General features: G+C 40.4%; 1 protein-coding gene across 6 annotated transcripts in view; it reads left to right on the top strand.

Moving 5' to 3' along the window:
- RAPH1 (Ras association (RalGDS/AF-6) and pleckstrin homology domains 1) overlaps nt 1–24,845 on the top strand; it is a 79,683-nt gene that overhangs the window by 41,778 nt on the left and 13,060 nt on the right. For 3 of the 6 annotated variants that reach the window (XM_060281913.1, XM_060281928.1, XM_060281924.1), the window contains exons 5-10: nt 5,874–5,954; nt 10,010–10,084; nt 19,210–19,287; nt 19,918–20,077; nt 20,700–20,821; nt 24,620–24,685. In XM_060281913.1, the coding sequence (XP_060137896.1) occupies nt 5,874–5,954; nt 10,010–10,084; nt 19,210–19,287; nt 19,918–20,077; nt 20,700–20,821; nt 24,620–24,685 (582 nt within the window). The remainder of the gene's footprint in view (nt 1–5,873; nt 5,955–10,009; nt 10,085–19,209; nt 19,288–19,917; nt 20,078–20,699; nt 20,822–24,619; nt 24,686–24,845) is intronic. The other 3 variants (XM_060281918.1, XM_060281920.1, XM_035137617.2) reach the window with 3 other exon arrangements.

Raw genomic sequence — 24,845 nt, 5'->3', positions numbered from 1 at the left:
GAAACAACATAGTCTATGGCATAAGGCTTCATGGACTGGAGTCCTCTTCATCAGATGCTGAACTCTAGTTCTAAAATTATGCCATAATATATTTGTTAGTCTTGCCATAAGAATCTGCTGTTTTATTTCTATCATGTATATTCAGTCTTCTTTAAATGACTCAGTGTCATGATGTTCGCCCAGTTTGTTTCTGAGTTTGTCATGCACTGTTGGGAACATATAGCTTACTGAGACTGTTTTGGCAATTTGCTTCGGTAGAATACATTTTGAAAATGTTGCTGCTTTGTGTTAGATGAAAAGCTGTGTATGCCATGCCATCCCCTGCTCAAAGCACAGGGATCTACTTCAGCATATCTTCCATTCAGTCCTGTCTTCTTCAATATTGGTGCTTTACAGAGTTCCATACAACATCATGTATGAGGAAAATCTTGTTAAGGGCACTTCAGGACAGGGTTGAGAACCTTCAACTCTTACTCGTATCAGCCAGCATAGGCAGTGGTCATGGATGATGGGAATTATGACCCCTCACCCCCGATTATGTTGGGGCTATAGCTTCCACAGTCACTGCTCCAGGAAGACCAGTAGCTGCTCAGAGCAAATGCTTGATATGTAGAAGGTCTAGATTTGACCCCTATCCTCTCCAGATAGAGCTGAGAAAGACTCCTACCTGAAATTCTGGATATCCACAGCCATCATAAGTAGACTGTAGATGAATCAGTGGTCTAACTTTTACCCTGTGATAGAAAAGGCCTCAGGTGAATTTTTTCATAATTTTGGCTGAGAGAAATACATTATCCTCCATCAAGGACGGGCATCCCCAAACTTCAGCCCTCCAGATGTTTTGGACTACAATTCCTATCTTCCCCGACCACTGGTCCTGTTAGCTAGGGATCATGGGAGTTGTAGGCCAAAACATCTGGAGGGCCGCAGTTTGGGGATGCCTGATCAAGAACAAAGCTCCCCTGTTTTGCAGAACTATTTTGCTCTCCTCTGCTATTCCCTTTTGTTCTTCCTTTGACTCAGAATTCCTCTTGGCTGTTTCCACTTCGTATCATGTGATGCAAAGTTCTATTTTATTCCCACCACCTCAAGGTCCCATTAACTTTAATTGGTAGAGTTTTCCTGTGCCAAAATCCATGCATGGTGCTGGAAATTAGTCTATGCAGATCTGCTTACTTTGCATATTTACTCAATTTGCATGCTGCATTTTGAATCGGATGTTTGAGATTTTGCAGAAATTTTTACTTTTGGGCATGTTGTAGTATGACATCTATTTGTGGAATAGAGGTCAGTAGGCAAGGAATCATAAATAGAGATAATGTCATGAGAGGAGGCACTATTCTACCTCTCAAAATGCTACATTTTGAATATGCGTGAAGTTTTGAAACTGTGTCTTCATTATTGTTTTTCAGCATCAGCAGTGATTTATTTATTTTGTTAATTTATAATAAACTATTGGAGAGGAATTTTGATCAGTAACGATCTTGAAATATTAGTTTGGCTCCCAGCTTTGTTGGCAGCATAAATATCAGCAGTTTAGCATCTGTTATTTTTGGAACAAAAAGAAAAGAAAATCTTCACTCTTCTATTGGAACAACTCCAGTGGAAATATTCAAAGTACCGTGTTTCCCCTTTTTTAATACGTAGTCAAAAAGTAAGCCAGGGCAGCCATTTTAAGCATTTGAGAAATATAAGACATACCCCGAAAATAAGACATACCTCCATGCCTGCCAGCTGGGGGCCTGGAACCAGCTGCTGCAGCGTGGAACGCTCAGCAGCGGCGGGCAAAGCAAGGAAGCAGAGCGCGGAGATACAGATAAGTTGTAGCGGGGAAATCAGCTGTTCCTGGTTCAGTTGTAGCACGCGCCTAGCGAAGTCAGCCCTGAGGGAAAATGGCGTTTAAAAACGCCTTTCGAAGTGATTTCAGCTTGCCTCCCTGCCACCCGGAACCGGCTGCTGCAGCGCGGAGCGCTCAGCAGCGCCGGGCGGAGCACCCAGCAGCGCCCAGGTGGAGCGCCCAGCAACACGGACGGAGCACTCAGCAGCACCAGGAGGAGTGCCCCACCGTGCCGGGCGGCGGGGTGGCAGGCTTCCTTGGCAGGGCCAGGAAAAGACGAGGCCGCTGGCTCGGGCGCTCCTGAGTCCTGACCCCAGCCGCTTCCACACGGCAGCAGCATAAGAGCCGTGCGGCCACATGGAGAGGCGAGCGCCCGAGCAGGAAATGCGCTCTCTGCAAAGCTCTGCACTCACTTCATCCGCCCGACGGGAAAGCGAAGTGGGGAAGAGAAAAAGAGAAAAAACCGAAGCGGCTCTTTTTCTCTTCCCCACTTCGCTTTCCCGTCGGGCGGATGAAGTGAGTGCAGAGCTTTGCAGAGCGCGCGTCTCCCACTCGGGTGCTCGCCTCTCCAAGCTCTGCACTCGCTTCATCCGCCCGACGGGAAAGCGAAGTGGGGAAGAGAAAAAGAGCCGCTTCGGTTTTTTCCCTTTTTCTCTTCCCCACTTCGCTTTCCCGTCGGGCGGATGAAGTGAGTGCAGAGCTTGGAGAGGCGAGCACCCGAGTGGAAGACGCGCGCTCTGCAAAGCTCTGCACTCACTTCATCCGCCCGACGGGAAAGCGAAGTGGGGAAGAGAAAAAGAGAAAAAACCGAAGTGGCTCTTTTTCTCTTCCCCACTTCGCTTTCCCGTCGGGCGGATGAAATGAGTGCAGAGCTTTGCAGAGAGCGCGTTTCCCACTCGGGCGCTCGCCTCTCCATGTGGCCGCACGGCTCTTTTGCTGCTGCCGTGTGGAAGCGGCTGGGGTCAGGACTCAGGAGCGCCCGAGCCAGCGGCCTCGTCTCTTCCTGGCCCTGCCAAGGAAGCCTGCCACCCCGCCGCCCGGCACGGTGGGGCACTCCTCCTGGTGCTGCTGAGCGCTCCGTCCGTGTTGCTGGGCGCTCCACCTGGTTCCGGGTGGCAGGGAGGCAAGCTGAAATCACCAAGCCTTAAGACATCCCCTGAAAATAAGACACCGTGTGTTTTTTTGACGAAAAAAAGTTATAAGACGGTGTCTTAAAAAGGGGGAAACACGGTAGCAAACCAGTTTGCAGTGAGAGTCTTTATGCACAGACGTTCTGTCTCAACATTGCTTTCACATAATATGCTACAGCTATAAAATTACCGGAGGAACTCTCATATGAAGGGAAATTGATTTGAATTTCCCTTCCTACTCTCAAGAACAATACAGTTTATTTAAAATGTGTGATTTTGTTCATATGTAGATTAGGTGTCCTGGATTAAATATGGCTTGCACTACCATTTTAAAAAATGTTTGATGAAGGGTGTTGAGGGCAGATGTGATCCATTGGTTCTTTTCCCTTTGGGAGTTGGCTTGTGATTTGCTGCTATTTTAAAAAGTCAAAAACGGTGGTGAAGAAAACTGAAAGAGAGAAGTTTTATATAAGGCCTACCACACCTCTTGGATTAGTGTGTTGGCCCTTATTTGCAGTTGAGTAATCAATAGTATCTCGAAGAAGATGCATAGCTTCATTACAGGTTTCTTTTTCTTAAATTCTCCTCCACAGCAGGACACTAGGGCAGCTTCAGGAGGGGTGAAACATCAGAGCCTTAAAAAAAAAAGCAAATAGCAAATTGCTATTTGATATTTGATATTTGATATTCTCCATTGTTTTCCTCCACCCCCATTTATATATATTGGTTCATAGGCCACAGTCACATACTTAATACAAATAAGCCTCTATGAACCCATTTAAATCCCATGGCTTGCACACTTCCCCTTCATCACTCTTCCCTTCTGCATGAGCAGGAGGGGAGGACCTAGTGTTGCTTTCAAAGAACCTCAGTTTAGCTTTGAGAATGAAGCAGGGATCCTGATTTAAAACACAAACAGCACTCGGTTTCTAAACAAGTTAATTCAAGCCATGGGTTATGAAGCTGGCTTATTTAATTAACTATTACCTGTTTAAAACCAATGCCTGGTTTTAGCATTGCATATGAACCTGGCCATAACCTGTAGGAGCAAAAAGGCAGAATGGAATAGAGCAGGGGTGGCCAACTCCCAAGAGACTGTGATCTACTTACAGAGTTAAAAACTGGCAGTGATCTACCCCCTTTTGGGGGGTTCAGGTCAAAGTTGTTGAGCTTTTTGGGGGGAGGAGGAAAGCCCTGTTTGGGGGGGGGGGTGCAGGACAAAAATATTGAGCTTTTTTTAGAAGAGCCAAAGTTGTTGAGCTTCTTTGGGGGAGCCAGTGATCTACCACAGACGTCCAGTGATCTACCAGTAGATCACGATCTACCTGTTGGACATGCCTGGAATATAGCAATACTAAGTCTGGAAACCACCATGGATGCTGCAGAGATCCCGCCCGCCCCCCCTTTATTTATCTGCTCAGAAATGCTCATTATCAAACTCTCTATAGCTTGACTTGGTAAAAAGTATGTGGTTTGAAGGCACACACACCAATGTGATGGATATTTCTCAGCTGTTCCAACATTGGTGTTGCTTCAGAACAGGGTGGAAGTGAAGTTCTGCCAGTATACTCAACCCCATTCTGATAAGATGCAGGGACTTCGTTTTCAGGATGGTGTCCCGGTGGCACCGTCCAACCACATCACAGGTACTGCTTTTAAGTAATTACTTCCAGTACATACCTAGAAACTAACAATTCTTCTCAAAACAGAAATTGCATATGGAGCATTCTGTGGCCGTCAGCTGTAGTAAAATATAAATTGCATAAGTACAAATGTATTATTTTAAAAATTATGTCCCATCTTTCTATATAATGGCACCCAAGGCAGTTAACAACAAATAAAATAAAAACAATATAAAACAAACCTTTAAAAGAAAAGCAGTATTGGAAACAAGCTGGTAAAAAGTGGACCATTTCAGCTAAAAATATTCACCTGCAGGAGCAGGTGGAAAACCTGTCTAAATAAAAAGAACTTTAGCCATCATCAGAAAGTCACCAGAAGGTGATTTTCTGGTGTCAGATAACTTATTTTTTATTTAGGCAGGTCTTACTCAGAAAGGAGTTACAAAACTAATGTTTGTGCGTTTGGGGTAAGCTATTAATTGTTTTCTTTTTCTTTTTCTACAAAGCTAGCGAGCTTACAAATAAGGGAGCTGACAAATGCATCTAAAAACTAACGTGGCTATAAACAATTTAGAATCTAGTGCAGAAGCAGTGTAACACAGTAAAAATATAGAGAAGCTGTAGGTTAAGATATTTGCAAATTAAGTGATACATTCTGATTTTTGATGATGCATTTCTGGTGTAGCCTAATACCAAACAAATTCTTCAACACAGCTAAACATTTTAATTGAAATTCCCATACAATCCAATGCTGTACACATTTACTCAGAAATAAATCTCACTGGCTGTCATAGCTGCCAAGTTATCCCTTATTTTAAGGGATTTTCCCTTATGCTGAATAGGCTTCCTCGTGAGAAAAGGGAAAACTTGGCAGCTATGCTGGCTGTGAAGGGACTTACTCCCATTTGGTCTGTAGGATTGCCAGCATTTTATCTTAAAACTTGAAAGGTGTTGTAAAAGACAGCACCATCTTACACCAGTGAGATCTTCATGTCACCTTTGCAGACATCTTTATAATACAAAGTTGGTCTGCCAGCTAATCTGTCTCTATATAGAATGTAACTGCAAACTTATTTATTAGTAATGCTGTACAATAAGAGAAAATACATGCTTATTTTATCTAAAATGGCTAGTCTCACAGGGTCTACAAAGGTGCTCAATGTTCAATATATTTTAATTCATATTGCCACTCCTTGCCCCTGTCCTGCATGATAATAAATAGTTACTTCCACCACCCCTTTCTCCTTTGCCCTTCCCCATCCTTTTCCTCTGACATTTTCACAGCATATTGTTTCTGTGGAACATTCCAGCAAGCAAGCCAGACGTCGCATTGACTTTTCTGAAGAAGAGGCTGAATTGGCGCCTGTAAGTTCTTAGTGGGGTACTTACCCGTGTGTGTGTCTGTGTGTGTTAGTTTCCTCAGTGTACAACGTATGAGAAAATTTGCAATGCTGACCCCATTACAAGTTGCATTTACAAAGCAGCAATGTAGAAGATGCAACATTCTACATCCATTCTCAGAGTTGCATCATGCTGGTTCTTCTTATATATTTAATAAATGTATGCCCCGCCTCATCAAAATTAAACTTGAAAATGAAAAAGAATAAACATTAAAACATTCAAAATAAAGCAGTAAAATAAATTCACAAATAGCATGAAACCAGCAGGCAACATTAAAATTAAATGAAAATCCTAGACAGCAGCAGGTAAAATATTAAAACTGCAGAGGCAGTAGTGAAACAAGGAACTGAACTAAAAGGCCTGGGCAAATAAAAACTGGCCCCTAAAACTTCAAAGAGTTAGATGCTGAGCACACACAGGTTTAGAGAGAGTATCTACACCTGAGGTGCTGCTTCTGAAAAGGCTTGGGTCTTCTGGTGCCTGACATCAGTAGATTGAACACTTTGAGAAGGGGTCTAGTTCAGGCCTCCTCAAACTCGGCCCTCCAGATGTTTTTGGCCTACAACTCCCATGATCCCTAGCTAGCAGGACCAGTGGTCAGGGATGATGGGAATTGTAGTCTCAAAACATCTGGAGGGCCGAGGTTGAGGAAGCCTGGTGTGGCAAGTTCATATTGGTGTAAGCAGTGCTTGAGAAAATCTATAAACCCTAATAAGGTTTCACGGTACAGTAACACTAGGACTTCTAATCTCAGCCACACTGATGGTGTGAATCAGAACGACTGTACTGTTCTGGTTAAAAATCTATAGAAATTTAGTACAATATCTTTGTCTTAGAATCAAAGACATGGGACAAATTTGGACAATAATATCTTAGCCTAATAATAGCTTGAACTTATTTTAAAAAATCTTTAAAGTTCTGAGTTATATCCCTATCTGCTCTGTGCGAATGTTTTGTAATGCAGGACTAAATAAAACAATTGTGTCTTCATTAATTATCAGTTGCACAATATTGCCACCTGCTGCCTAGAATAGGCATAAAATTTATTATCTAAATTTAATGCCTCTATAAATGACTAGAATGCCTACACACACACACACACACAAGCTAGTTGCATACTAAGATAGAAAGAGATATATGTTTTCGAAAACCTTATTCTCAGCTAGACCAGCGCTTTTTGGATCACCACTCTTGCTGTTGGCTATTATGCAATACTTCGATGGTTATATGGTAGTTTTACAGTTGTATGTAGAAGGAACTTCTTCATGGAAAAGAAAAGCATGTTCTGTTACAGTATCATCACAGATACAATAAGAGAATCTCATGATAGCATAATCTTTTGCATGCCCACTTATGGTTGGGATGATAAAGCAGGTTGCTAACTGCTATAGCAACGTCGTATACCACCTTGAGAATATTTGGGTTGAGGGGTGATTCTAAAATGCAAAAAATAATTTCAAACTGGATTTGGCAATTTCTGAATTACACTTGTAACTGTGAAAACCAGAAACTAACTTTAAGCTATAAAAAGCTATTCTGTCTTGTGAGTACTGGTAGATATTTGCGATTTTATAGAAAGGCTACCTCTTATTGTTAAGTATAAGAGGCTCTGTGTTTTTAATCTGAATTCTGTACCTATGTTCAGCAACATGATGCACCAGCTACAGATACTTAAAATATCATTTGAACCTTCGACTGAATTTGCTGAGAGTTTTAAACTTCATTTTAACATCTCTGTTGTTCTAGTAGGAAGCCTTACCTTTTACCTGTTTTCTTATTTTAAAAAATAATTTGTATTATTATAATAATACATATGCAGCTTACCTGCCAAAATAGTTTCCAAGTGGTTTACATAAAACCTTGCTTCATAGATTTCTAGGTGTCCATGTATGAATTCCTTTTTGAACGGGGTTCTAGGTGATTATTTTTCTGTGTATTAGAATATCATTCAGTAACATCAGCAAAAGGAGAATCCATGTGAAGCAGAGATTCATTGCCATAGTAAAAAATGCTGCAAGGTGGTTGGTTGGCCTTTTTGTGTGCTTTGTAAATGGATAAAATCTATTGTAACAGGATGCTGCTTCTGATTGCACATTGGCAGTCCACACATTTATTTATTTATTTATTCAATCAATCAATCTGTAATTGCTTTATCTTTCCCAAAGCAACCTGAAATAATTTGCTCTTTGGGGTAGCTATTTCTTATAAGAATTTTTAATTTCAGCACTTGACACCAAGCCACAACCCAGTTTAATATGAGCTATACATAATGCAAAACAAGCTGGCTTCAAGCTATGATTTCTGGCTTGCTTAAGCTAACATAGTTGACCACAGTTATTGGTAGAAATAATACTGCAAGCTGTGGTTTTAAGTAGAAGTGAATCCTTCTGAGCACCTCCCACCTATGTATGTAAGTTAAACATCCAAAGTTCATTTGTCACTAAGCTATGGTTTAGTGTGGCTTGTAAAAACAACCATTGCCATTCTTATGTTGATTTTCTCCTTGTTTCTCTGTCCTTCCTCCCCTCTTACAATGCTGTAGCTGAATGGGACCCAGAAACCTAGTGCTAATTGCAGTGGTCTTTGCAGGTGCCTGCCATTTCTCCAGATATCCTCTCCCTTTTCTTGGTGAGGAAGGGACTGTCTTGTTTTAGCCATTCCAGGGGTGGATCTACACACAGGGGGACGGACGGGAGCGGACATGCTTTAAATAAGTCAGAAATTATATCGTTATAACGAACAAACAAAAAACCTATGGAAAAGCACATATAAAAAAATTCCTTCTCTCTGGCACCATCTGGTGTTGCATGTTTATAGTGCATTCAAATTGCACAGAACACCACAACTCACTCTATCCAAAACTTCTTAGCATACTTAAGAAACCAAATGGAGCCAGAGGTAGTGATATGATTAACAGTAGCAAAATCAGAGACTGCACATGATTGAAAAATCATCCTCAAAGTCCTGCAGTGAACAAATGCTATGATTTTAAACAGTTGTAAGACACCTTGAATGGTGCATGGTCACTAGAAGAGTGAGTTAGAATTTTAAATAAAATGAGACTTTAGCCTTTGCTCTGTTCTATGAATCAAAATAGTTTTGACTAGGTTTATGAAACAGATTTATTTTGTGTGTTCAAACCTCATCTAGGCTTAGCTCAGTGTGTGTCCAGCAGCTACAGATAAGGTTTACATAACAACCACCTAAATCTGTGGTTTAACTGCACTAACAAAAAACTGCAGCTATGATGGGATCAAAGGATTGTGAGGATGAACCCTGTGTATCTATTGCATTCAGTCACCTTTTACAGAAGAGGAACCAGAGGAGGAACATTTCACAATCGGTTCTAGGTGAATCCTACCATAGAGCAGGGACAACCCAAGGAGTTGGAAGAGGTTTCCATAATAGTGTGGCATAATAAAGGTGAAAACAGTCAAAAACTGGGTGGCATCTTGTAGTCCAGTACTACGAAAGTCCTTGCTACTGACCTGTCCTTTCTTTGATAATCCTTTGAAGGACCAAAGTGTTTTCATGGCTTGCTTTGTTGTAATGCACCAGTCAGTTGAGAAGTCTGGTGTGTTGAGACGCACCTGGCAAATGTGTGAAAATGTGTTGCTTTTATATTATTATTATTAAGCAGCTTTGAATGCGAAATGAAGTTTTCAGCCTGTATTAATATTCTTAATTGGTCGCACAGGATGCACTGGTATCAATAAGTAGTCTACTTGCATAATAGTTAATTCTGTAATACTTTTGTAGAATTGCTAACAAGTAGGGCACGCAAAATGAGAATTGGCCACAGATTTTAAAAAAGGAGTTTTGCAAACATGCAAAAAGTATATATCCTGATCACTCACTTGCCTATTTGCAGCTTAAAATACATCTGGAACTATTATTGAAGTGCTTCTGATGTAAAGAGGAAAAGTTACACCTGTCTGCTGCAAATCATACACTATAAAATTACTGTACTGACTTTCTTTTTGACTTAATTTCTTTCTTTCTTTTCTTTTCTGCACAAGCATTCCTATTTGGACAGGGAAACCTCCCTTCTTCTGAGAAACATTGCAGGAAAGCCTTCTCATTTGCTGACCAAGGTGATACTACTATTTCCCACCTGCATGTGATCATTTCCTGGTAGATAGAATGGCATTCATAGAATGGCATTCCTGGTTGATGTTTCTGTGTGTATTTTTGGACTTTGCTTCCAGTAGCTTGTGGTGGTTGAGAGAATGACTTTTCCTCTGGTTGAAGCAGAGGCACTTTATTTTAAAATACATTTGGATGAGGAAGGCTGGAATTATCCAGATGTCCTTTCCTAAAATCAGTCTATTACAAACTAAGATATTTCAAAGGATGCCCTCAGAGCAGTAGGGCATGTTAAGATGCTCATTGTCCATGTTGCCAAAAATCAGTGAAAATTGAAAATTTAAGAAAACATCAAAATATCAAATTCATGTTGTGCTACAACAAAGAACCTGTTTACTTTTTATTTTTCTCTCTCCATAATAACCTTGGAAAGACCATTTCTAGTAGCTGACCTCATCATAGTAAATGGATTCCCTCCATTCCCGAAATTTGCAACCAGCGCTATTTCCATCCTCATAATAAAATTACTGAAATTAGTGCATTTCAGTATAAACTGTTTGCTCCAGTTATGTGCTTCTTTCTAAACCCAGTTTTTGAATCTTTCCCATTTTTTAATTATTTATTCATTTATTTATTTGGCGGTGTGGCGAAGTAAAGGTTAAAAGGCAGGGAACATGACTGAGAGCCACAAGGTAGGAAGTGAACCCGGGCCCCACCCCCTAAAATGTTTTCTAACATCAGCTTCTTCATTCTTCTTCTGAAAACTGAATTCACAATTGCAGCGGAAAATTGTTTCTTAATTAAAGCCATAAATATGCTGTAAACCTCCCTGTGGATAACTCATTCAGTAGAGCATGAGACTCTTAATCTCTGGGTTGTGGGTTCAAGCCCCATGTTGGGCAAAAGATTGGTTGGACTAGATGACCGTGGTTGTGCCTTCCAACTCTACAGTTCTGTGATCCTTGGATGAAGGGTGGTATATCAATTTAATAAATAATAATAAAATCAGATGTTATCCAGATTCCATACAAAACTTGTATGTTGAAACTTGTATGGCACATAACCTTCAGCTAGTGTAGGTTCTTAACGATTTGTTTAAGAAAATGCAAATAAGGCATTGTCATGCTTCTAACCCATTTCCCCATTCTTCATTTCTTTTATAAATAATTTTTAAAGTAGAAAACCATAATTCTTCAGCTGCTCCTGATTCCTGTTTATCAACAGGTAAAGGCTGCTTATGGAAGCATGATTAAAATCAATTAAGCAGCAAAGCTGATTAGATGAAAAACATTTTATTTTAATTCTTCTAGAGCAACCTTTGCCAACCTTGAGTCTACAGATGTTGTCTGGCTACAACCCAACTCATCCTTGACCATTGGCCCTGCTAGCTGAGGATAATGGGGTGTGTAACCCAACAGCATATAGGAACCTATGAGTTGGGAAAGCTGTTCTAGAGAGAAAATGGCACCACTTGGCTCGGTGAGGGAAAGTTTTTGATAGGATGTGAGTGATTACTGTTGGTGATTACATAAAGTTTTGTTGATACTTGCTAGAAAGATAGAAAAACTAGATTGTAGAGAGATTTAGTAATGAATTTGCAAAGCGACATACTCAAAATTATTTGAAGCAAATGGGAAAAAAGAGAAACTCAATTTATCTGTGCTGCTTCTTTGACGCTTTCAAATTGAAAGACCTAGTTCAGATGTCATGGGAAACCATAATTTCCTGCCACATGAACAAGCCACAGCCTAACACACTCTTCTATGGACTCGTCTTTCACAGGAGCAGGAAGTTGGCAGCTTCTGTTCCCATTTTAAAAATAAAGACAGTTCTCTGTGACATCCCAACTGTGGTTCGTAAGAACCAGTTGGGATGAAACTTCCCCATTTTCAGATCTCTTCCACATTATTCGTAGTTTAAACAAATTGCAATTCCCTGCATTTGGACAAGAAACTATAGTTGGCTTAAAAACAGGAAGTGAAAGTTTTCAGTGTTCTCCTGGCACTCAAAAGGAAGAGGACAAGTGCCCAAGGCTTGCTGTATCTTTATTTACAAATGAGAAAACCGCGATTTCTCACTGCTTCTGGAACCAGGCCAAAGTGAGCTCGTGACTCGTTGCAAATTAGCATTGAAAGTTAGCTAAGAAAACCAAGAAGTGGAAACCACAAATCTATAAATTTTGCTTATGTTTGATATACTCTCTGTGACGGAGACAAGTCCCTGCCATTTGATCTTGCTGGCTAGATTGCAGTTCCAACAGGGTGGTTTAATCAGCTCTGGTTAGATATGCTATCATCTTACCACAATAGGCAAGAGGTTGACTGTGACATTCTACAAGAGCTGCAGCTCCCAAATAGCCTTGAGACAGGCATCGGCAACGTTTTCCGGCTGCGGACCAGAGCATTCCCACAGACTATTGGCCGTGGGCCGGACATGGGCAGAAGCGATTTCCGGCGTCTGCGCAGCTGCAGAGGTGATTTCCGGCACCGCTCGGTGAGTCCCCACACTGCGCTGGTTTAGCACAGCGCATGGGGGGCTTGCCGAGCAGGCGGCTCAGTGACTGGGTGGCTCGTGGGCTGGATAAATGGCCTCCGTGGGTCAGATCAATAGGAGTATAGCATCAATAGGAGTATATCATCTAGGTCAAGGGAAGAAGAAGAAGAGGGGGAGGAGGAGTTTGGATTTGATATACTGCTTTATCACTACCCGAAGGGGTCTCAAAGCAGCTAACAATCTCCTTTCCCCTCCTCCCCCACAACAGACACCCTGTGAGGTGGGTGGGGCTGAGAGACTTCAAAGAAGTGTGACTAGCCCAAGGTCACCCAGCAGCTGCATGTGGAGGAGCGGAGACGCGAACCCGGTTCCCCAGATTACAAGTCTACCACTCTTAACCACTACACCACACTGGGAAGTAATAGTACCACTGTATTCCACTCTGGTCAGACCTCACCTGGAATACTGTGTCCAGTTCTGGGCACCACAGTTCAAGAAGGATACTGACAAGCTGGAACGTGTCCAGAGGAGGGCAACCAAAATGGTCAAAGGCCTGGAAGCGATGCCTTATGAGGAACGGCTTAGGGAGCTGGGTATGTTTAGCCTGGAGAAGAGAAGGTTAAGGGGTGATATGATAGCCATGTTCAAATATATAAAAAGATGTCATATAGAAGAGGGTGAAAGGTTGTTTTCTGCTGCTCCAGAGAAGCCGACACAGAGCAATGGATTCAAGCTACAAGAAAGAAGATTCCACCTAAACATTAGGAAGAACTTCCTGACAGTAAGAGCTGTTCGGCAGTGGAATTTGCTGCCAAGGAGTGTGGTGGAGTCTCCTTCTTTGGAGGTCTTTAAGCGGAGGCTTGACAGCCATCTGTCAGGAATGTTTTGATGGTGTTTCCTGCTTGGCAGGGGGTTGGACTGGATGGCCCTTGTGGTCTCTTCCAACTCTATGATTCTATGGATCCGGCCCATGGGCTGGAGGTTGCCGATGCCTGCCTTAAGAGGTATAGCGCCACATAAGACCATGTTACAGTAATCTATTCTAGAGATCTATTCTAGAGGGCACAAAAGCATGAATGATCCATTCCTAACAGGAGACTCAACTAATGTAGAGTTGCTAAAAGATACTCCTGACCATGGTCGCTGCCTGTTTTAAGGAGAATCCTTAGACTGCTCATAAGCTGATCCATTTCACCAGAGCACCTGGCTTCCCCACCAACATTGCCCACCTTCTTAAAATTTAGCTTTAGCTTGCAAACAAGCTGTTGTTGTTTGTTATTTAATCGTTTAGTCATGCCCGACTCTTCGTGACCCCATGGACCAGAGCAAACAAGCTATAGATAACATATTGCTGCTGTTTGCAATCACAATTTCAATGTGTAACTAAAGCCAAATTTGTTTGGAATATATTAAACCGTAGGGTGATGAATGATGAGTATTGATGAAATAGTCTTAAAATCTGATGTGTTAATGCTTTATAGTGGAATGAATAGTTTTTCCTGGAGTGATAAAAACTGCCTTCAGGAAATACAGTGCCTGCCCTGGTATATCAACAGATTTAGTACAACATCCAAAGCTAGCTTAGATGCCCAGAGTTGGCTGCATAGTTAGTGGATCAGTAAGATATTACTTTTCTCTGCAATGAGAAATTAAATACCATTACCACAATTAGCAAGGAACATTAGCGCACTGTCGCTTTGTAGCAAATTGAACTAGCAGTCCAGAACAAAAGTCATTTTCTGCTACTTTACAATCTCTGGTTTAGAAATCTTTCTTTTTTTAGCCCATGCAACTTAAGTAGTGGCACAGTTTAAAAATGTGTTTTAACAAAACATTTCGATGTTTGTTCTTGCATGCCTATGGAGTAAAAAGAAAGGAAGCTCAATGAAAGTGTGGATTCACTAAGCTGCTAGTTTGCTGTGGAAACCTCCTATGTTTGAGAAGCATTTTCTCTTTTGAATATATGCCTAGAAGCAATTATTTATGGCATCTATTTTAACAATGTTGTAAATTGAACTATTATTTTTTTTTAAAAAAACATTACCTTCTAGTGATGGAGTTTTATGTCCTGTGTTTTCTGAGTTGGTAAAAAAAAAGTCCTAACTGGCTACTTGTATCCATGTGCCCCAAAGAGTTGGATCTGTTTCAAGAGAAAATACTGTGTAGTATCATCTAAGAGGAAACTTTGGAGCAGCAGAATAACAGTCCATTGTAGAATTAATAGCTTTGTATTGGATATCAGGTCTTTTGAATTATCAGCCATTTATAGTTAATGGGCAGTATCCAAAGAATGGCGTAAAGCAGAGCTTTCTAAGCTGTGTGTCATGACATGTCAATGTGTCAGCTGCACTGTGTCGGTTTGTCACACGTGTCATGAAATGATGCATGTCTTAAAAAGTGTATCATCAACATGCAAAGTTTGGAAAGCTTTGGCATAGTGTTACACCAAGGGGCTTCTGCTAGGCCAGTACAGTGGTACCTCGGGTTGCGGACCCAATCTGTTCCGGGGTGCCGTTTTCACTATGAAAAGTCCACAACCCGAGCGGAGGTTTCGCGCATGCGCGATAGAGCGCTTCTGCGCATGCGCGAAGCGTGCAGAACGCTTCCGCACATGCACGCACTGCGGAACCCGGAAGTAAACACTTCCGGGTCCGCTGTGTTCACAACACGAAAGAGTACAACCCGCAGTGGACGCAACACGAGGTATGACTGTAGAAGTTTTAATTTAATTTTATTTTTAAGTGCTGGTTCCCTGGACCATATTAGTCAACCAGGTTCCCTCCAGGTGTTGGACTGCATCATCTCTGAGTATTGGCTTGGATTGAGTTGGGATCCAGCAACACATGAGGGGCACTCTGTGGGCTACCCCGTCTTACAATCACAGACTGTTTGTGAACCTCCCTTAAGCTTCACAAACAGTTTTTGTAAATGAGAAACGAGGCTCAATTCCATTTAGATCCATGAAACAGATTTCATAGTTGCTTTGGTTTTGGCACTGTTTAGCACAAGCCATGCTAATAAGAGAACTTGGAACTTATCCCCGCATAAGTAGTAATTAGACATATATTTACATTGTTCATTCTTGCATCTCAGTGCCTAAGAAATAACTTGGCCAGAGGATAAAAGAGACCTTTTGACATATTTTGGCATCTTTAGTAAGTTTTGGTTTACTAAACTGCAAGCACAATTCTGGAGTTGGGAGTTTTTTCTTCGCTTAGGGGAGGATACTGCAAAACAGGGTGCTTTTTAGTAGGGGTGTGCATGGACCCCATTCTTTGGCTTTCATGTATATCTGCAATTTTTTAAATAAAAAAATCCAATGTGTTTGAATTGCTCTGTGGTCTCTCCACTTCAATCTGTCATGCAAGTTCCAAGCCACTCTGAAATGATGAAATGAAGCCCCTGTTTTCTGTTTACTGTTAAGGGGGAATCTAAAACTGCCAGCAGAGTTCTGAAGATTTCTGGGTTATTGTTTTTTCTTGGGGCAGAGCAATGTACAATTCAAACCTTAAAAAGTTTTTAACTTTTTAAAAATTCTTCCACTGCTGTGCTTTAACATTTTAATTAAAAACAAAAAACAAAAACAGAGATCTTCAGCACTCTACTGACTTGGACAGCCTCGCTTCTTGAAAAGCTAGGTGAACACTCATATATAGAAAAACATAGAGCTAAAAGGGACAGAAAAGTATGCAAGCCACAGAGCAACTGGAGGCTTTGAGGTGGCCCTGATCTGACTGGGGTGGGTGTGCTATTTGGCCTGCACACTTGTTAGTGATAACGCTTACAGTTTGGTTGGACTTCTACCTTCTTCACACTTTCCATCTTTCTAAACTGTGAAATACATTTCACTGGCCCTAGTAAGCACAAAGCAAGTTTATTGATTTATATTAAAACTGGATCCCACCCTTCCTTCACAAGGAGCCCAGGGAGGGCCTAAATTAATTGTATTAATTTAATACACTTTAAAATAAAATAAAGCATAATTTGAAACAGTTAAAAACTTCTAAAAACAATAAAATAGAATTTTTAAAAAATACAACAATTTTAAAGAAATTTATGTCTTCAAAAAGTTGACAGTATAATTTCCCCCAAAGATCATCTGAGGTGCAGAATGAAAAAAATGGAATTTACCCAGATTTAAGAGGTGGTTCAGCATGTGACCTGCTTTCACCCTACCCACCATGTTAATTGACGTGGAGATTTATTTTAGGCAAAAAGTCAGAAGTCATGCCAGCATGTGGGTCCCAAAAGAGGAGTGATTGCACCAATTTTTGTATCTTCTCTTTCTCAAATAACTGCAGAGCCCACCAGCCCTGTTATTTGCCACCCACTGTCGATTTGTTTTTAAGGTGGTTGCCGTTCTCTGACCTGTGGGTTGCGCTCAGTGCTGTAAACCAGTTGGGAGGCAGTTTTTGTGTGTGGCATGGCTTGCTGATTGCTAAATGCCGTGTTAACTTTTCGTGTAGCAACTCATTATAAGATTCAGTAAATTGTCTCAAGATAGAAGGCTTGGTTTTCTTTTATTGCAACCGTTTAAAAAAAATATTACTCATTGAATGAACTTCTAAGACTTGACCCTTCAAGATGGAGTGCTCCTCATTTGACACTTTTCCCAGCTGTCAGCTGGGCTCCTCAAATCATTTAGCAGGCGTGTAACTGCCTTTTTGAAAGCACAGTTTGGTCTGCTTGTGCAGGTCAAGTGTGCATACATTTCTACATATGCTGCAAATCATACAATGGGCTATAATTCTTATTTGCTAAGAAAAAGTTGCTGCCTAGTCCACCTCATTTCAAGTTTTGTGTGCCTCATGGCACACAGCATAGAATTTGAGCCTCTCTCTATTTCAATTTAAGGCTCCAGGGCTGAACTTTCCAAGAAGTCCCTTCTCTCAGCAAGCTTTGCATTTGCAGCATGTGTGTTTTAGTACATATTTTGAGAGGCGGCTTATGGGGCTCTTTTTAATGGAAATCGGAAAATAAGCATAAGCTTTTTATAAGCTTTCTCTGTCTTGCCAACACTGCCAACCTTTCATAATTAAGTTGTTAACCTTCAATATTTGCTTCCATTTATAGCCTTGTCTTTTTCTGTGTAAAGCAGCTGGTCCTTCTAATGGCTTTTTGCTCGTGTTATTAGTAGGCAAAAGAAAAGGAGACATGCAGAAGTAGGCCAGTCTAATCTAACCATAACAGTCTCTTGAAATAGTTACTGGTTATAAGCTATAACTTGTCACATGCAAGAGCCCAACTAACTGGGTTTGACGTTCTAGATAGGACGGCCAATAGCTATATAGTTTGAGACCAAATGAAACATGATCCTACAACCAATGTGAAACCGTGGGTATTTAAGTGAGTTAAGGGAGGACTACAGTTGTTCCAGGGTGTTTAAATGACTCCATCACCCCCCAAAAGGCAACAACATTTAGATGCTCGCAAGAGTTATACTTCAAAAGTTCCACTCTAGTTTTACTTTTCAAGTCTCTTGAAACCATCTTCATGATATGTAAGGAAGGTCCTTACACCAGCTTAATAACATTCTTTGTTTCTTGCCTAAGTGACTATTCAGATAACGTTTCAGGGCTCATTTATTATTGCTGTTATCATCTTACTTGTTACTTTCATTGAAGATGGTTATAATGCTGGTGAACCAAGGCCATTGCTGTCAGCATCTGTTGCCTTTTTCACTGCTCTATGTAGAATAGACTGAAAATGATGCTCCTGAAAGTAGGTATATGTGACTAGGAGAAAATCCATATACGGAAGAGCTTTTTCGGGAGGATGAAATGTGCAGCACAAATTCCACTGTGTAGGAAAAGGTGCAGCTGCTTAGGTCAGGAAACTAACTGGAATGGTGCATGTCTTTTTTCAAGAAGGGAATGATGAATTTCTTTTGGTGATATCTTTCACAGTTGAGAAAAGTAATTTTGAAGCAAGAAAACTCTTAGTAGGATTCCATGTTCTTTATATATGGATGGAAGAACCATTAAAGAACTTGTAGCTGGGTATTGTTGGAGGGTGTAGCAAGAGTAAGAATAGGATAAGAAGCATAAAAAAATAATGAAAATACCAGATGAGAAAAATGGTGAGTTAAGTAAAGGAAATGACAAATAGTAGAAGTGGTTCTACTAGAGCAGGCATAGGCAAACTCGGCCCTCCAGATGTTTTGGGACTACAACTCACATCATCCCTAGCTAACAGGACCAATGGTCAGGGATGATGGGAGTTGTAGTCTCAAAAACATCTAGAGGGCCGAGTTTGCCTATGCCTATACTAGAAAAGATATCATGCTGTTTTAGTTGAGTGATTGTTGCCTCTGGGTAATCAGTATTCAAAAGTTTTTCAGTGGTTAAGGCTTTGCCTAAAGGTAAAGGTAAAGGGACCCCTGACCATTAGGTCCAGTCGTGACCGACTCTGGGGTTGCGCGCTCATCTCGCATTATTGGCCGAGGGAGCCGGCGTATAGCTTCCAGGTCATGTGGCCAGCATGACAAAGCCGCTTCTGGCAAACCAGAGCAGCACATGGAAACACCGTTTACCTTCCCGCTGTAGCGGTTCCTATTTATCTACTTGCATTTTGACGTGCTTTCGAACTGCTAGGTTGGCTTTGCCTAGTGTTGGTTAAATAAACTTTTCTTCTCCTGCAGGAGGAACAGGCTGCTAAGCTAAAGGCTGAAAAGATCAGGGTTGCTTTAGAGAAGATTAAAGAAGCACAAGTTAAAAAGGTAAACTATAGTTCTTGCATTATCCAAAGTCAGTCTTGATATATTGTAGAGGTCTGTTTTGAAATATTTGTTCCCTGTTGAGGAATGCATACATATGACATAAATATTTTCCCCTGTGGTTGTATTGCAGTTTGCATTTGTATCACATCCTAGTTGATTAGTTCTCAAATTCTGAATAGAGTAGTTAAAAGGGGAGTCCCTAAAGATTTCTTAAATTTTAACACATTTTGCAATCAAGTACCGTGGTAGTATGTTTACAATATGAAAACTAAATAGGAGCAAGCTAGCTTATTTTGTTTTACTGAGAGATAACAGTAATGAAATGCATGTAATTTCATGAATTTTTGACTTGGCGCCTTTGTTAGTTTGCAGTTACTTAACTTGCTCTTGAATTCCACTGAAATCAACAGGAGAATTGGGAGTTATTCACAGAATAGCAACTTACTAAGCCAAAAATGTTGGCTAGTTGCAAGGTTAATTCAGATTGCCATTTTATAGCCTTTTAAAGCTAATTGATAACAACATAGGATTAATTAGAAAAACGTCAGCATGAACATGTTAGCATTTACTTTTATGTTTTCAACTTCTGGCTGGCTGGTTTAACTCCATCTCCCTTCTGTCTACATACAGCTTGTAATTAGAGTCCACATGTCAGATGACAGCTCCAAAACAATGATGGTAGATGAACGACAGACAGTAAGACAAGTGCTGGACAACTTGATGGACAAGTCTCACTGTGGTTTTAGCTTAGACTGGTCTTTGGTAGAAACCATCTCAGAATTACAAATGGGTTAGTAAAGCTTGAAATACAGCTTCATCCTGTGTCTTGCTCCGAGCGGATGCAGAATTTTACCAATATGTGGTCCTGTTTTAGAACTCTTTGCTAACTTGCTCTATTCATTATCTCAGGTATTTGAGTTTTCAGTTTCCAAACTATGTGTTACAACATCTCAGGGATCTAAGACTTTTAGTGAAGGGCCTGACATTGTACTTTTTGTGATCTCTTATTACAAACCTATGGAATTACTGGATGTGCTTAATGTGGCTATTCCTCATAATTGCATGTAGAAAATACTGTGACAAAAAGTCAAGTAAACAAACCCAGTTCCATTGCTCTTTCTAAGTCTATAAGCCCCATTTTTGGATTATAAACCCGAGGGCAGGGACTGTCTTACTACCAATTTCAGTAATCCACTTCAGGAGTCTTGTTGGCTTAAATAAAATAGTATCACAATCATTGTTTGTTTATATTGCCCACATTTGCATGTCCTGATAAGCAGGATTCCTGGCTAAAGGTGACACATATATATCAGATATATTTTACCATCTCATTACTGCTTTTTGTCATGAGTCAGCAGACCATTGCTGTTTATAGCTTAGAATATTTATTATGTGATTTGTTTATTATGCAGAGAGAATTTTTGAAGACCATGAAAACTTGGTAGAAAACCTCCTCAACTGGACAAGAGACAGTCAAAATAAACTTATGTTTGTAGAACGTATAGAAAAATATGCACTTTTCAAAAATCCCCAGGTGAGTATATTGCTATTTTTCTGCATCTGAGCACCTTTCTGACACTATATTTTAATATATGAAACACAAATTATACACACAATAGAGGAAATATCTTTAATAAAGTTTAACTGAAATACATACACAGAATAAACCTATGCAAATACATTTCTCAGTCATGTGGCTGTTACATTCATTTTTAAGTATGAAAGGGGGGGGCGTCTACTTCACTAAGTAGTCCACAAATGACCATATTCTGGGGAGGTGCCCTTCCTGTGTTTCTTCTATTGGTATATAGTCAATAAATTCCCACAATATTCCAACAAAGGTATCTTGTTTACCTTGAGTCTTTATTTTTTTCTTCTTAAGTTTTTGTTCAATAGTGTTACTTGCTAGACCTTTTGATACCAAAATCCCAATGTAGCAACATAGAAGTTCTTCCAGTGTCTGGCTCTAATAACCCTATGTTTAGCAGAGCCAGTTGTGTAGAGGGCGGCAGTGATTGTTTTGTGATTAATCAATTTTCTCTTAATACTAGTTCTTGTAAACTTTGCCCCTACCACACCCCCCTACCACATGTGCATATATGATCCAATAAGATGGCATCCTCTCCAACAAAGTGGGGCATTCCGGGATCACTCAAGGATATTTTATGAGGTGTTTTTAATCTTTAAATACAACCCTCTGATGTTGGCACATATACCCTAAGACCAGAGTCCAGTATGCTTCATCTGTTTGGATAACCAAATCACGTTCCCAGATTTGTCTAGCCCCCCTGAACTTTTCAGTATTTAATAGTGATCTGTAAATATTTGAAACACGACCCTTTGAGCTTGAGGTATAATCAGTTAACAATCTTTCAAATCTGGAGCTGCAAAAGGGTAAAAAGTTTTTTGGATACTATACATGAAGAAACAAAAATATGCTTAGGAGCCCTATAGAAAAGAAACCCGAGGCATACCTATTGGGACTATTGGGGAAAGATATCCTACAAAAAAAGAAAGTAATTTTTTTAATACGCTACAGCAGCTGCCAGAACAGTACTAGCCAGTAAATGGAAAAGTGAAATAATTCCCTCCAAAGAGGATTGGATATGTAAAATGAGTTATTACCGTATTTTTCGCTCCATAAGACACACTTTTTTCCTCCTAAAAAGCAAGAGGAAATGTCTGTGCGTCTTATGGAATGAATTCATGGTCCCCGGAGCCGGATTGCCCAGGGGCGAAAAGCAGATAGTGCTTTTTTTTTTTTTTTTAGGAAGAGCTAAAGGCTAACAAGAGGGAAAGAGGGAGTTGAAAGGAACCCGCTCAGCAGCCGATTGCAAGAGATTGGGGAGGGAGATAAGGGAGGCTAGCTCCCTTCCAGGCCCTGCCCCCTTGTCCAGGCCTCCATTGTTGAATGTTCTGCAGATGGAGGCTGCAGCGACATGTGACTGGCTGATTAAATTATCTGTCTGGCAACTGTGAACTGGCTCCCTTTCCTTTCCTAAAGAAAATGCAGAACTGTGAGTTGAACCCCATAAAAACAGGGTTTTTTTCCCTTTGCAAGGTAAGCTCAGCAACTTTGAGCTGATCCTCAAAAATGGAGCTTTCCCCCTTTGCAAAAAAGCTGCAGGACTGTGAGCTGATCCCCACCAAAACGGGGCTTTTCCCATTTGCAAAAGAAGCTGCACAACTTTGAGCTGATGCTCAAAAAAATGGAGCTTTCCCCCTTTGCAAAAAAGCTGCACAACTGAGCTGATCCACCCAAAAATGGGGCTTTTCCCGTTTGCAAAACAAGCTGTACAACTTTGAGCTGATGCTAAAAAAAGCTTTCCCCCTTTGCACAAAAGCTGTACAACTGTGAGCTCATCCCCCCAAAACAGGGGTTTCCCATTTGCAAAAGAAGCTGCACAACTTTGAGCTGATCCCAAAAAAAACCAGGGCTTTCCCACTCTCCTCCTCTAAAAAAAATTTGGTGCGTCTTTTGGTCAGGTGCGTCTTATGGAGCGGAAAATATGGTATATACAATTGGCAAAATTAACAGCAGCTATAAGGTAACAGTCAAACCAAACGCTAAGATCAGAATGGAAATGCTTTGAAGAATATATAGAAAAACACTGTGCACAAAAGAATATGTTGATACGCATAGATTAAGATTGTAGAGTTTAAAAGAAGAATGAAGTTTGGAAGGAGACATGAAAGATAATTTAGATAAGGAATGCAATGTTAATATTTAATATAATATATAATAGAAATCAGGACGTGGTGGAGGAGAGTAAAGGGTGGGTGGTGGGTGTTATCTATGTAATATTATATATTGGTTTATTTATATTTCTTTTTTGTTTCCTATTTCTTTGTTTTCTTTGGTATTATTTAAAATAAAAATTAAAAAACTCTTTAAAAAACAATCTTTCAAATCTGGACAAGTTTATTATTGCACATTGTCTAACATTTGGTTTCACCAAGAAGTTTCAAATCTGCCCCCAAGTAAGCCATGAAAATGGTGTGACTTTTGCAGCACCTTTCTTGTAAAAGACACGGACCATTTATAAATTCTTGGAGCACCAGAGTCTATGTATGTTGAAAAAGATAGGGTGATACACCACTGGAATCATTGGGTGGGATCTCTGGGACTAAAACAACAGTTCTCTTTGACGGAACTTTAAGCATTACTTTTGTAGATCTCTTATTTAACCACTCCAAGGATTGAAATTTATGTTTGTAAAATGAGTGAACAAAAAGCAGAGCCCTGGCAGTCTCCCCAGACTCCAATTTTACCCATTGTCTGTCCTCAGCCACAATGGGAACCATGTGACTTTTATGTTTAGTCTTACAATAGAGAGAGCTATTGGACATTCCCCAGCCCTCTTCACTTGCTGGCTTGTTTATGAGAGCCTTCAAAATTTGGGGTATTCTTGATCCAAATGCAAACTGGTTTCCTTTTTTTGCCATTTCTTTATCTGTTGTAAGGAGCATTTGAAATAAACAAGAGTTGTTTAAGGAAGGGCATTTTTTCTCAAATGCTACCAAGTTTTCCCATCCTTTTTCATGGTTTGCCATAAAAGTAACTTTGCTTACATTTATAGATACTTGAATGCAAGTGGTGAAAATTATGGTAACGTGTAGGGATTAACAGTATATCAGATAAATCTCCTTGAAGCTTACATGGGGTGGAATGTTAAAAAACATGACTTCAGATTTAGTAAAGTTGATTTGAAGCCCAGCCACCTTTTTTAAAAAAAAACAACTGACTCCTTTCTGAGTTTGAGATGTGTTTCAAAAGGTCTGGACATCATCTGCATCCCCACACAAAAAGAATTTGTTCCTTCATGATGTTGATTCCATGGACCGGTTCTGCTTCAGCCTTCTTCCTAGTGTTTCTGTGGCAAGATAAACAGGATAAACAAGAGACATCTCTTGTTTTTGAATCCAAATTGCTCATCTTGATAGTCATAAATATTCCATAGATTCCGCCCGCCCCAATATTCCAACAACTTTGATGCCCAATCCCATCCTAATTACTTCAATCAAAGGCTTCATAGATACCTTGCACAAAGATTCCAAGGGAGTAAAAGTTTGGTTTTATAGAAATGTATATTTAGCTGAGTCCCGATTGGGTCAGGTATTTGGCAAGCTCATGTAGATTCAGTTATCTGGATCAAATCCAGAAGAGAGTGTAAGTACTTAAAACAAAAGCAAAAAAACTTCTCTGGTTTATAGGTTTTTTTTTTGTCGAAACCTGGATAAGTTATTCTCAGAAACGACACCCTTATCAGCATGATGGTTACATTTCTGAATTCTAAGTGCTTCAGCTGAAGTCTCAATCCCTCTTTTACAGAATTATCTTCTAGGGAAAAGAGAAACCTCTGAAATGGCAGACAGGAACAAGGAAGTACTACTGGAGGTGAGACTTTCCACATTATTGATGTGGTGGCTGTTTTGCTACTGCCACTATTCATTTATTGCTATGCAAGAATGGTGAAGGAATCCTAAGTCCCGCCTACAGAGCTCATAATCTAAATCCATTGGTCAGGCCGGTAAAGAGGGCCAGGATAGAGCTGAAA

Source organism: Zootoca vivipara, chromosome 1 (genome assembly GCF_963506605.1).
Source record: "Zootoca vivipara chromosome 1, rZooViv1.1, whole genome shotgun sequence".
Classification (NCBI taxonomy): Eukaryota; Metazoa; Chordata; class Lepidosauria; order Squamata; family Lacertidae; genus Zootoca; species Zootoca vivipara.
This window is presented reverse-complemented; position numbering and strand designations above follow the sequence as displayed.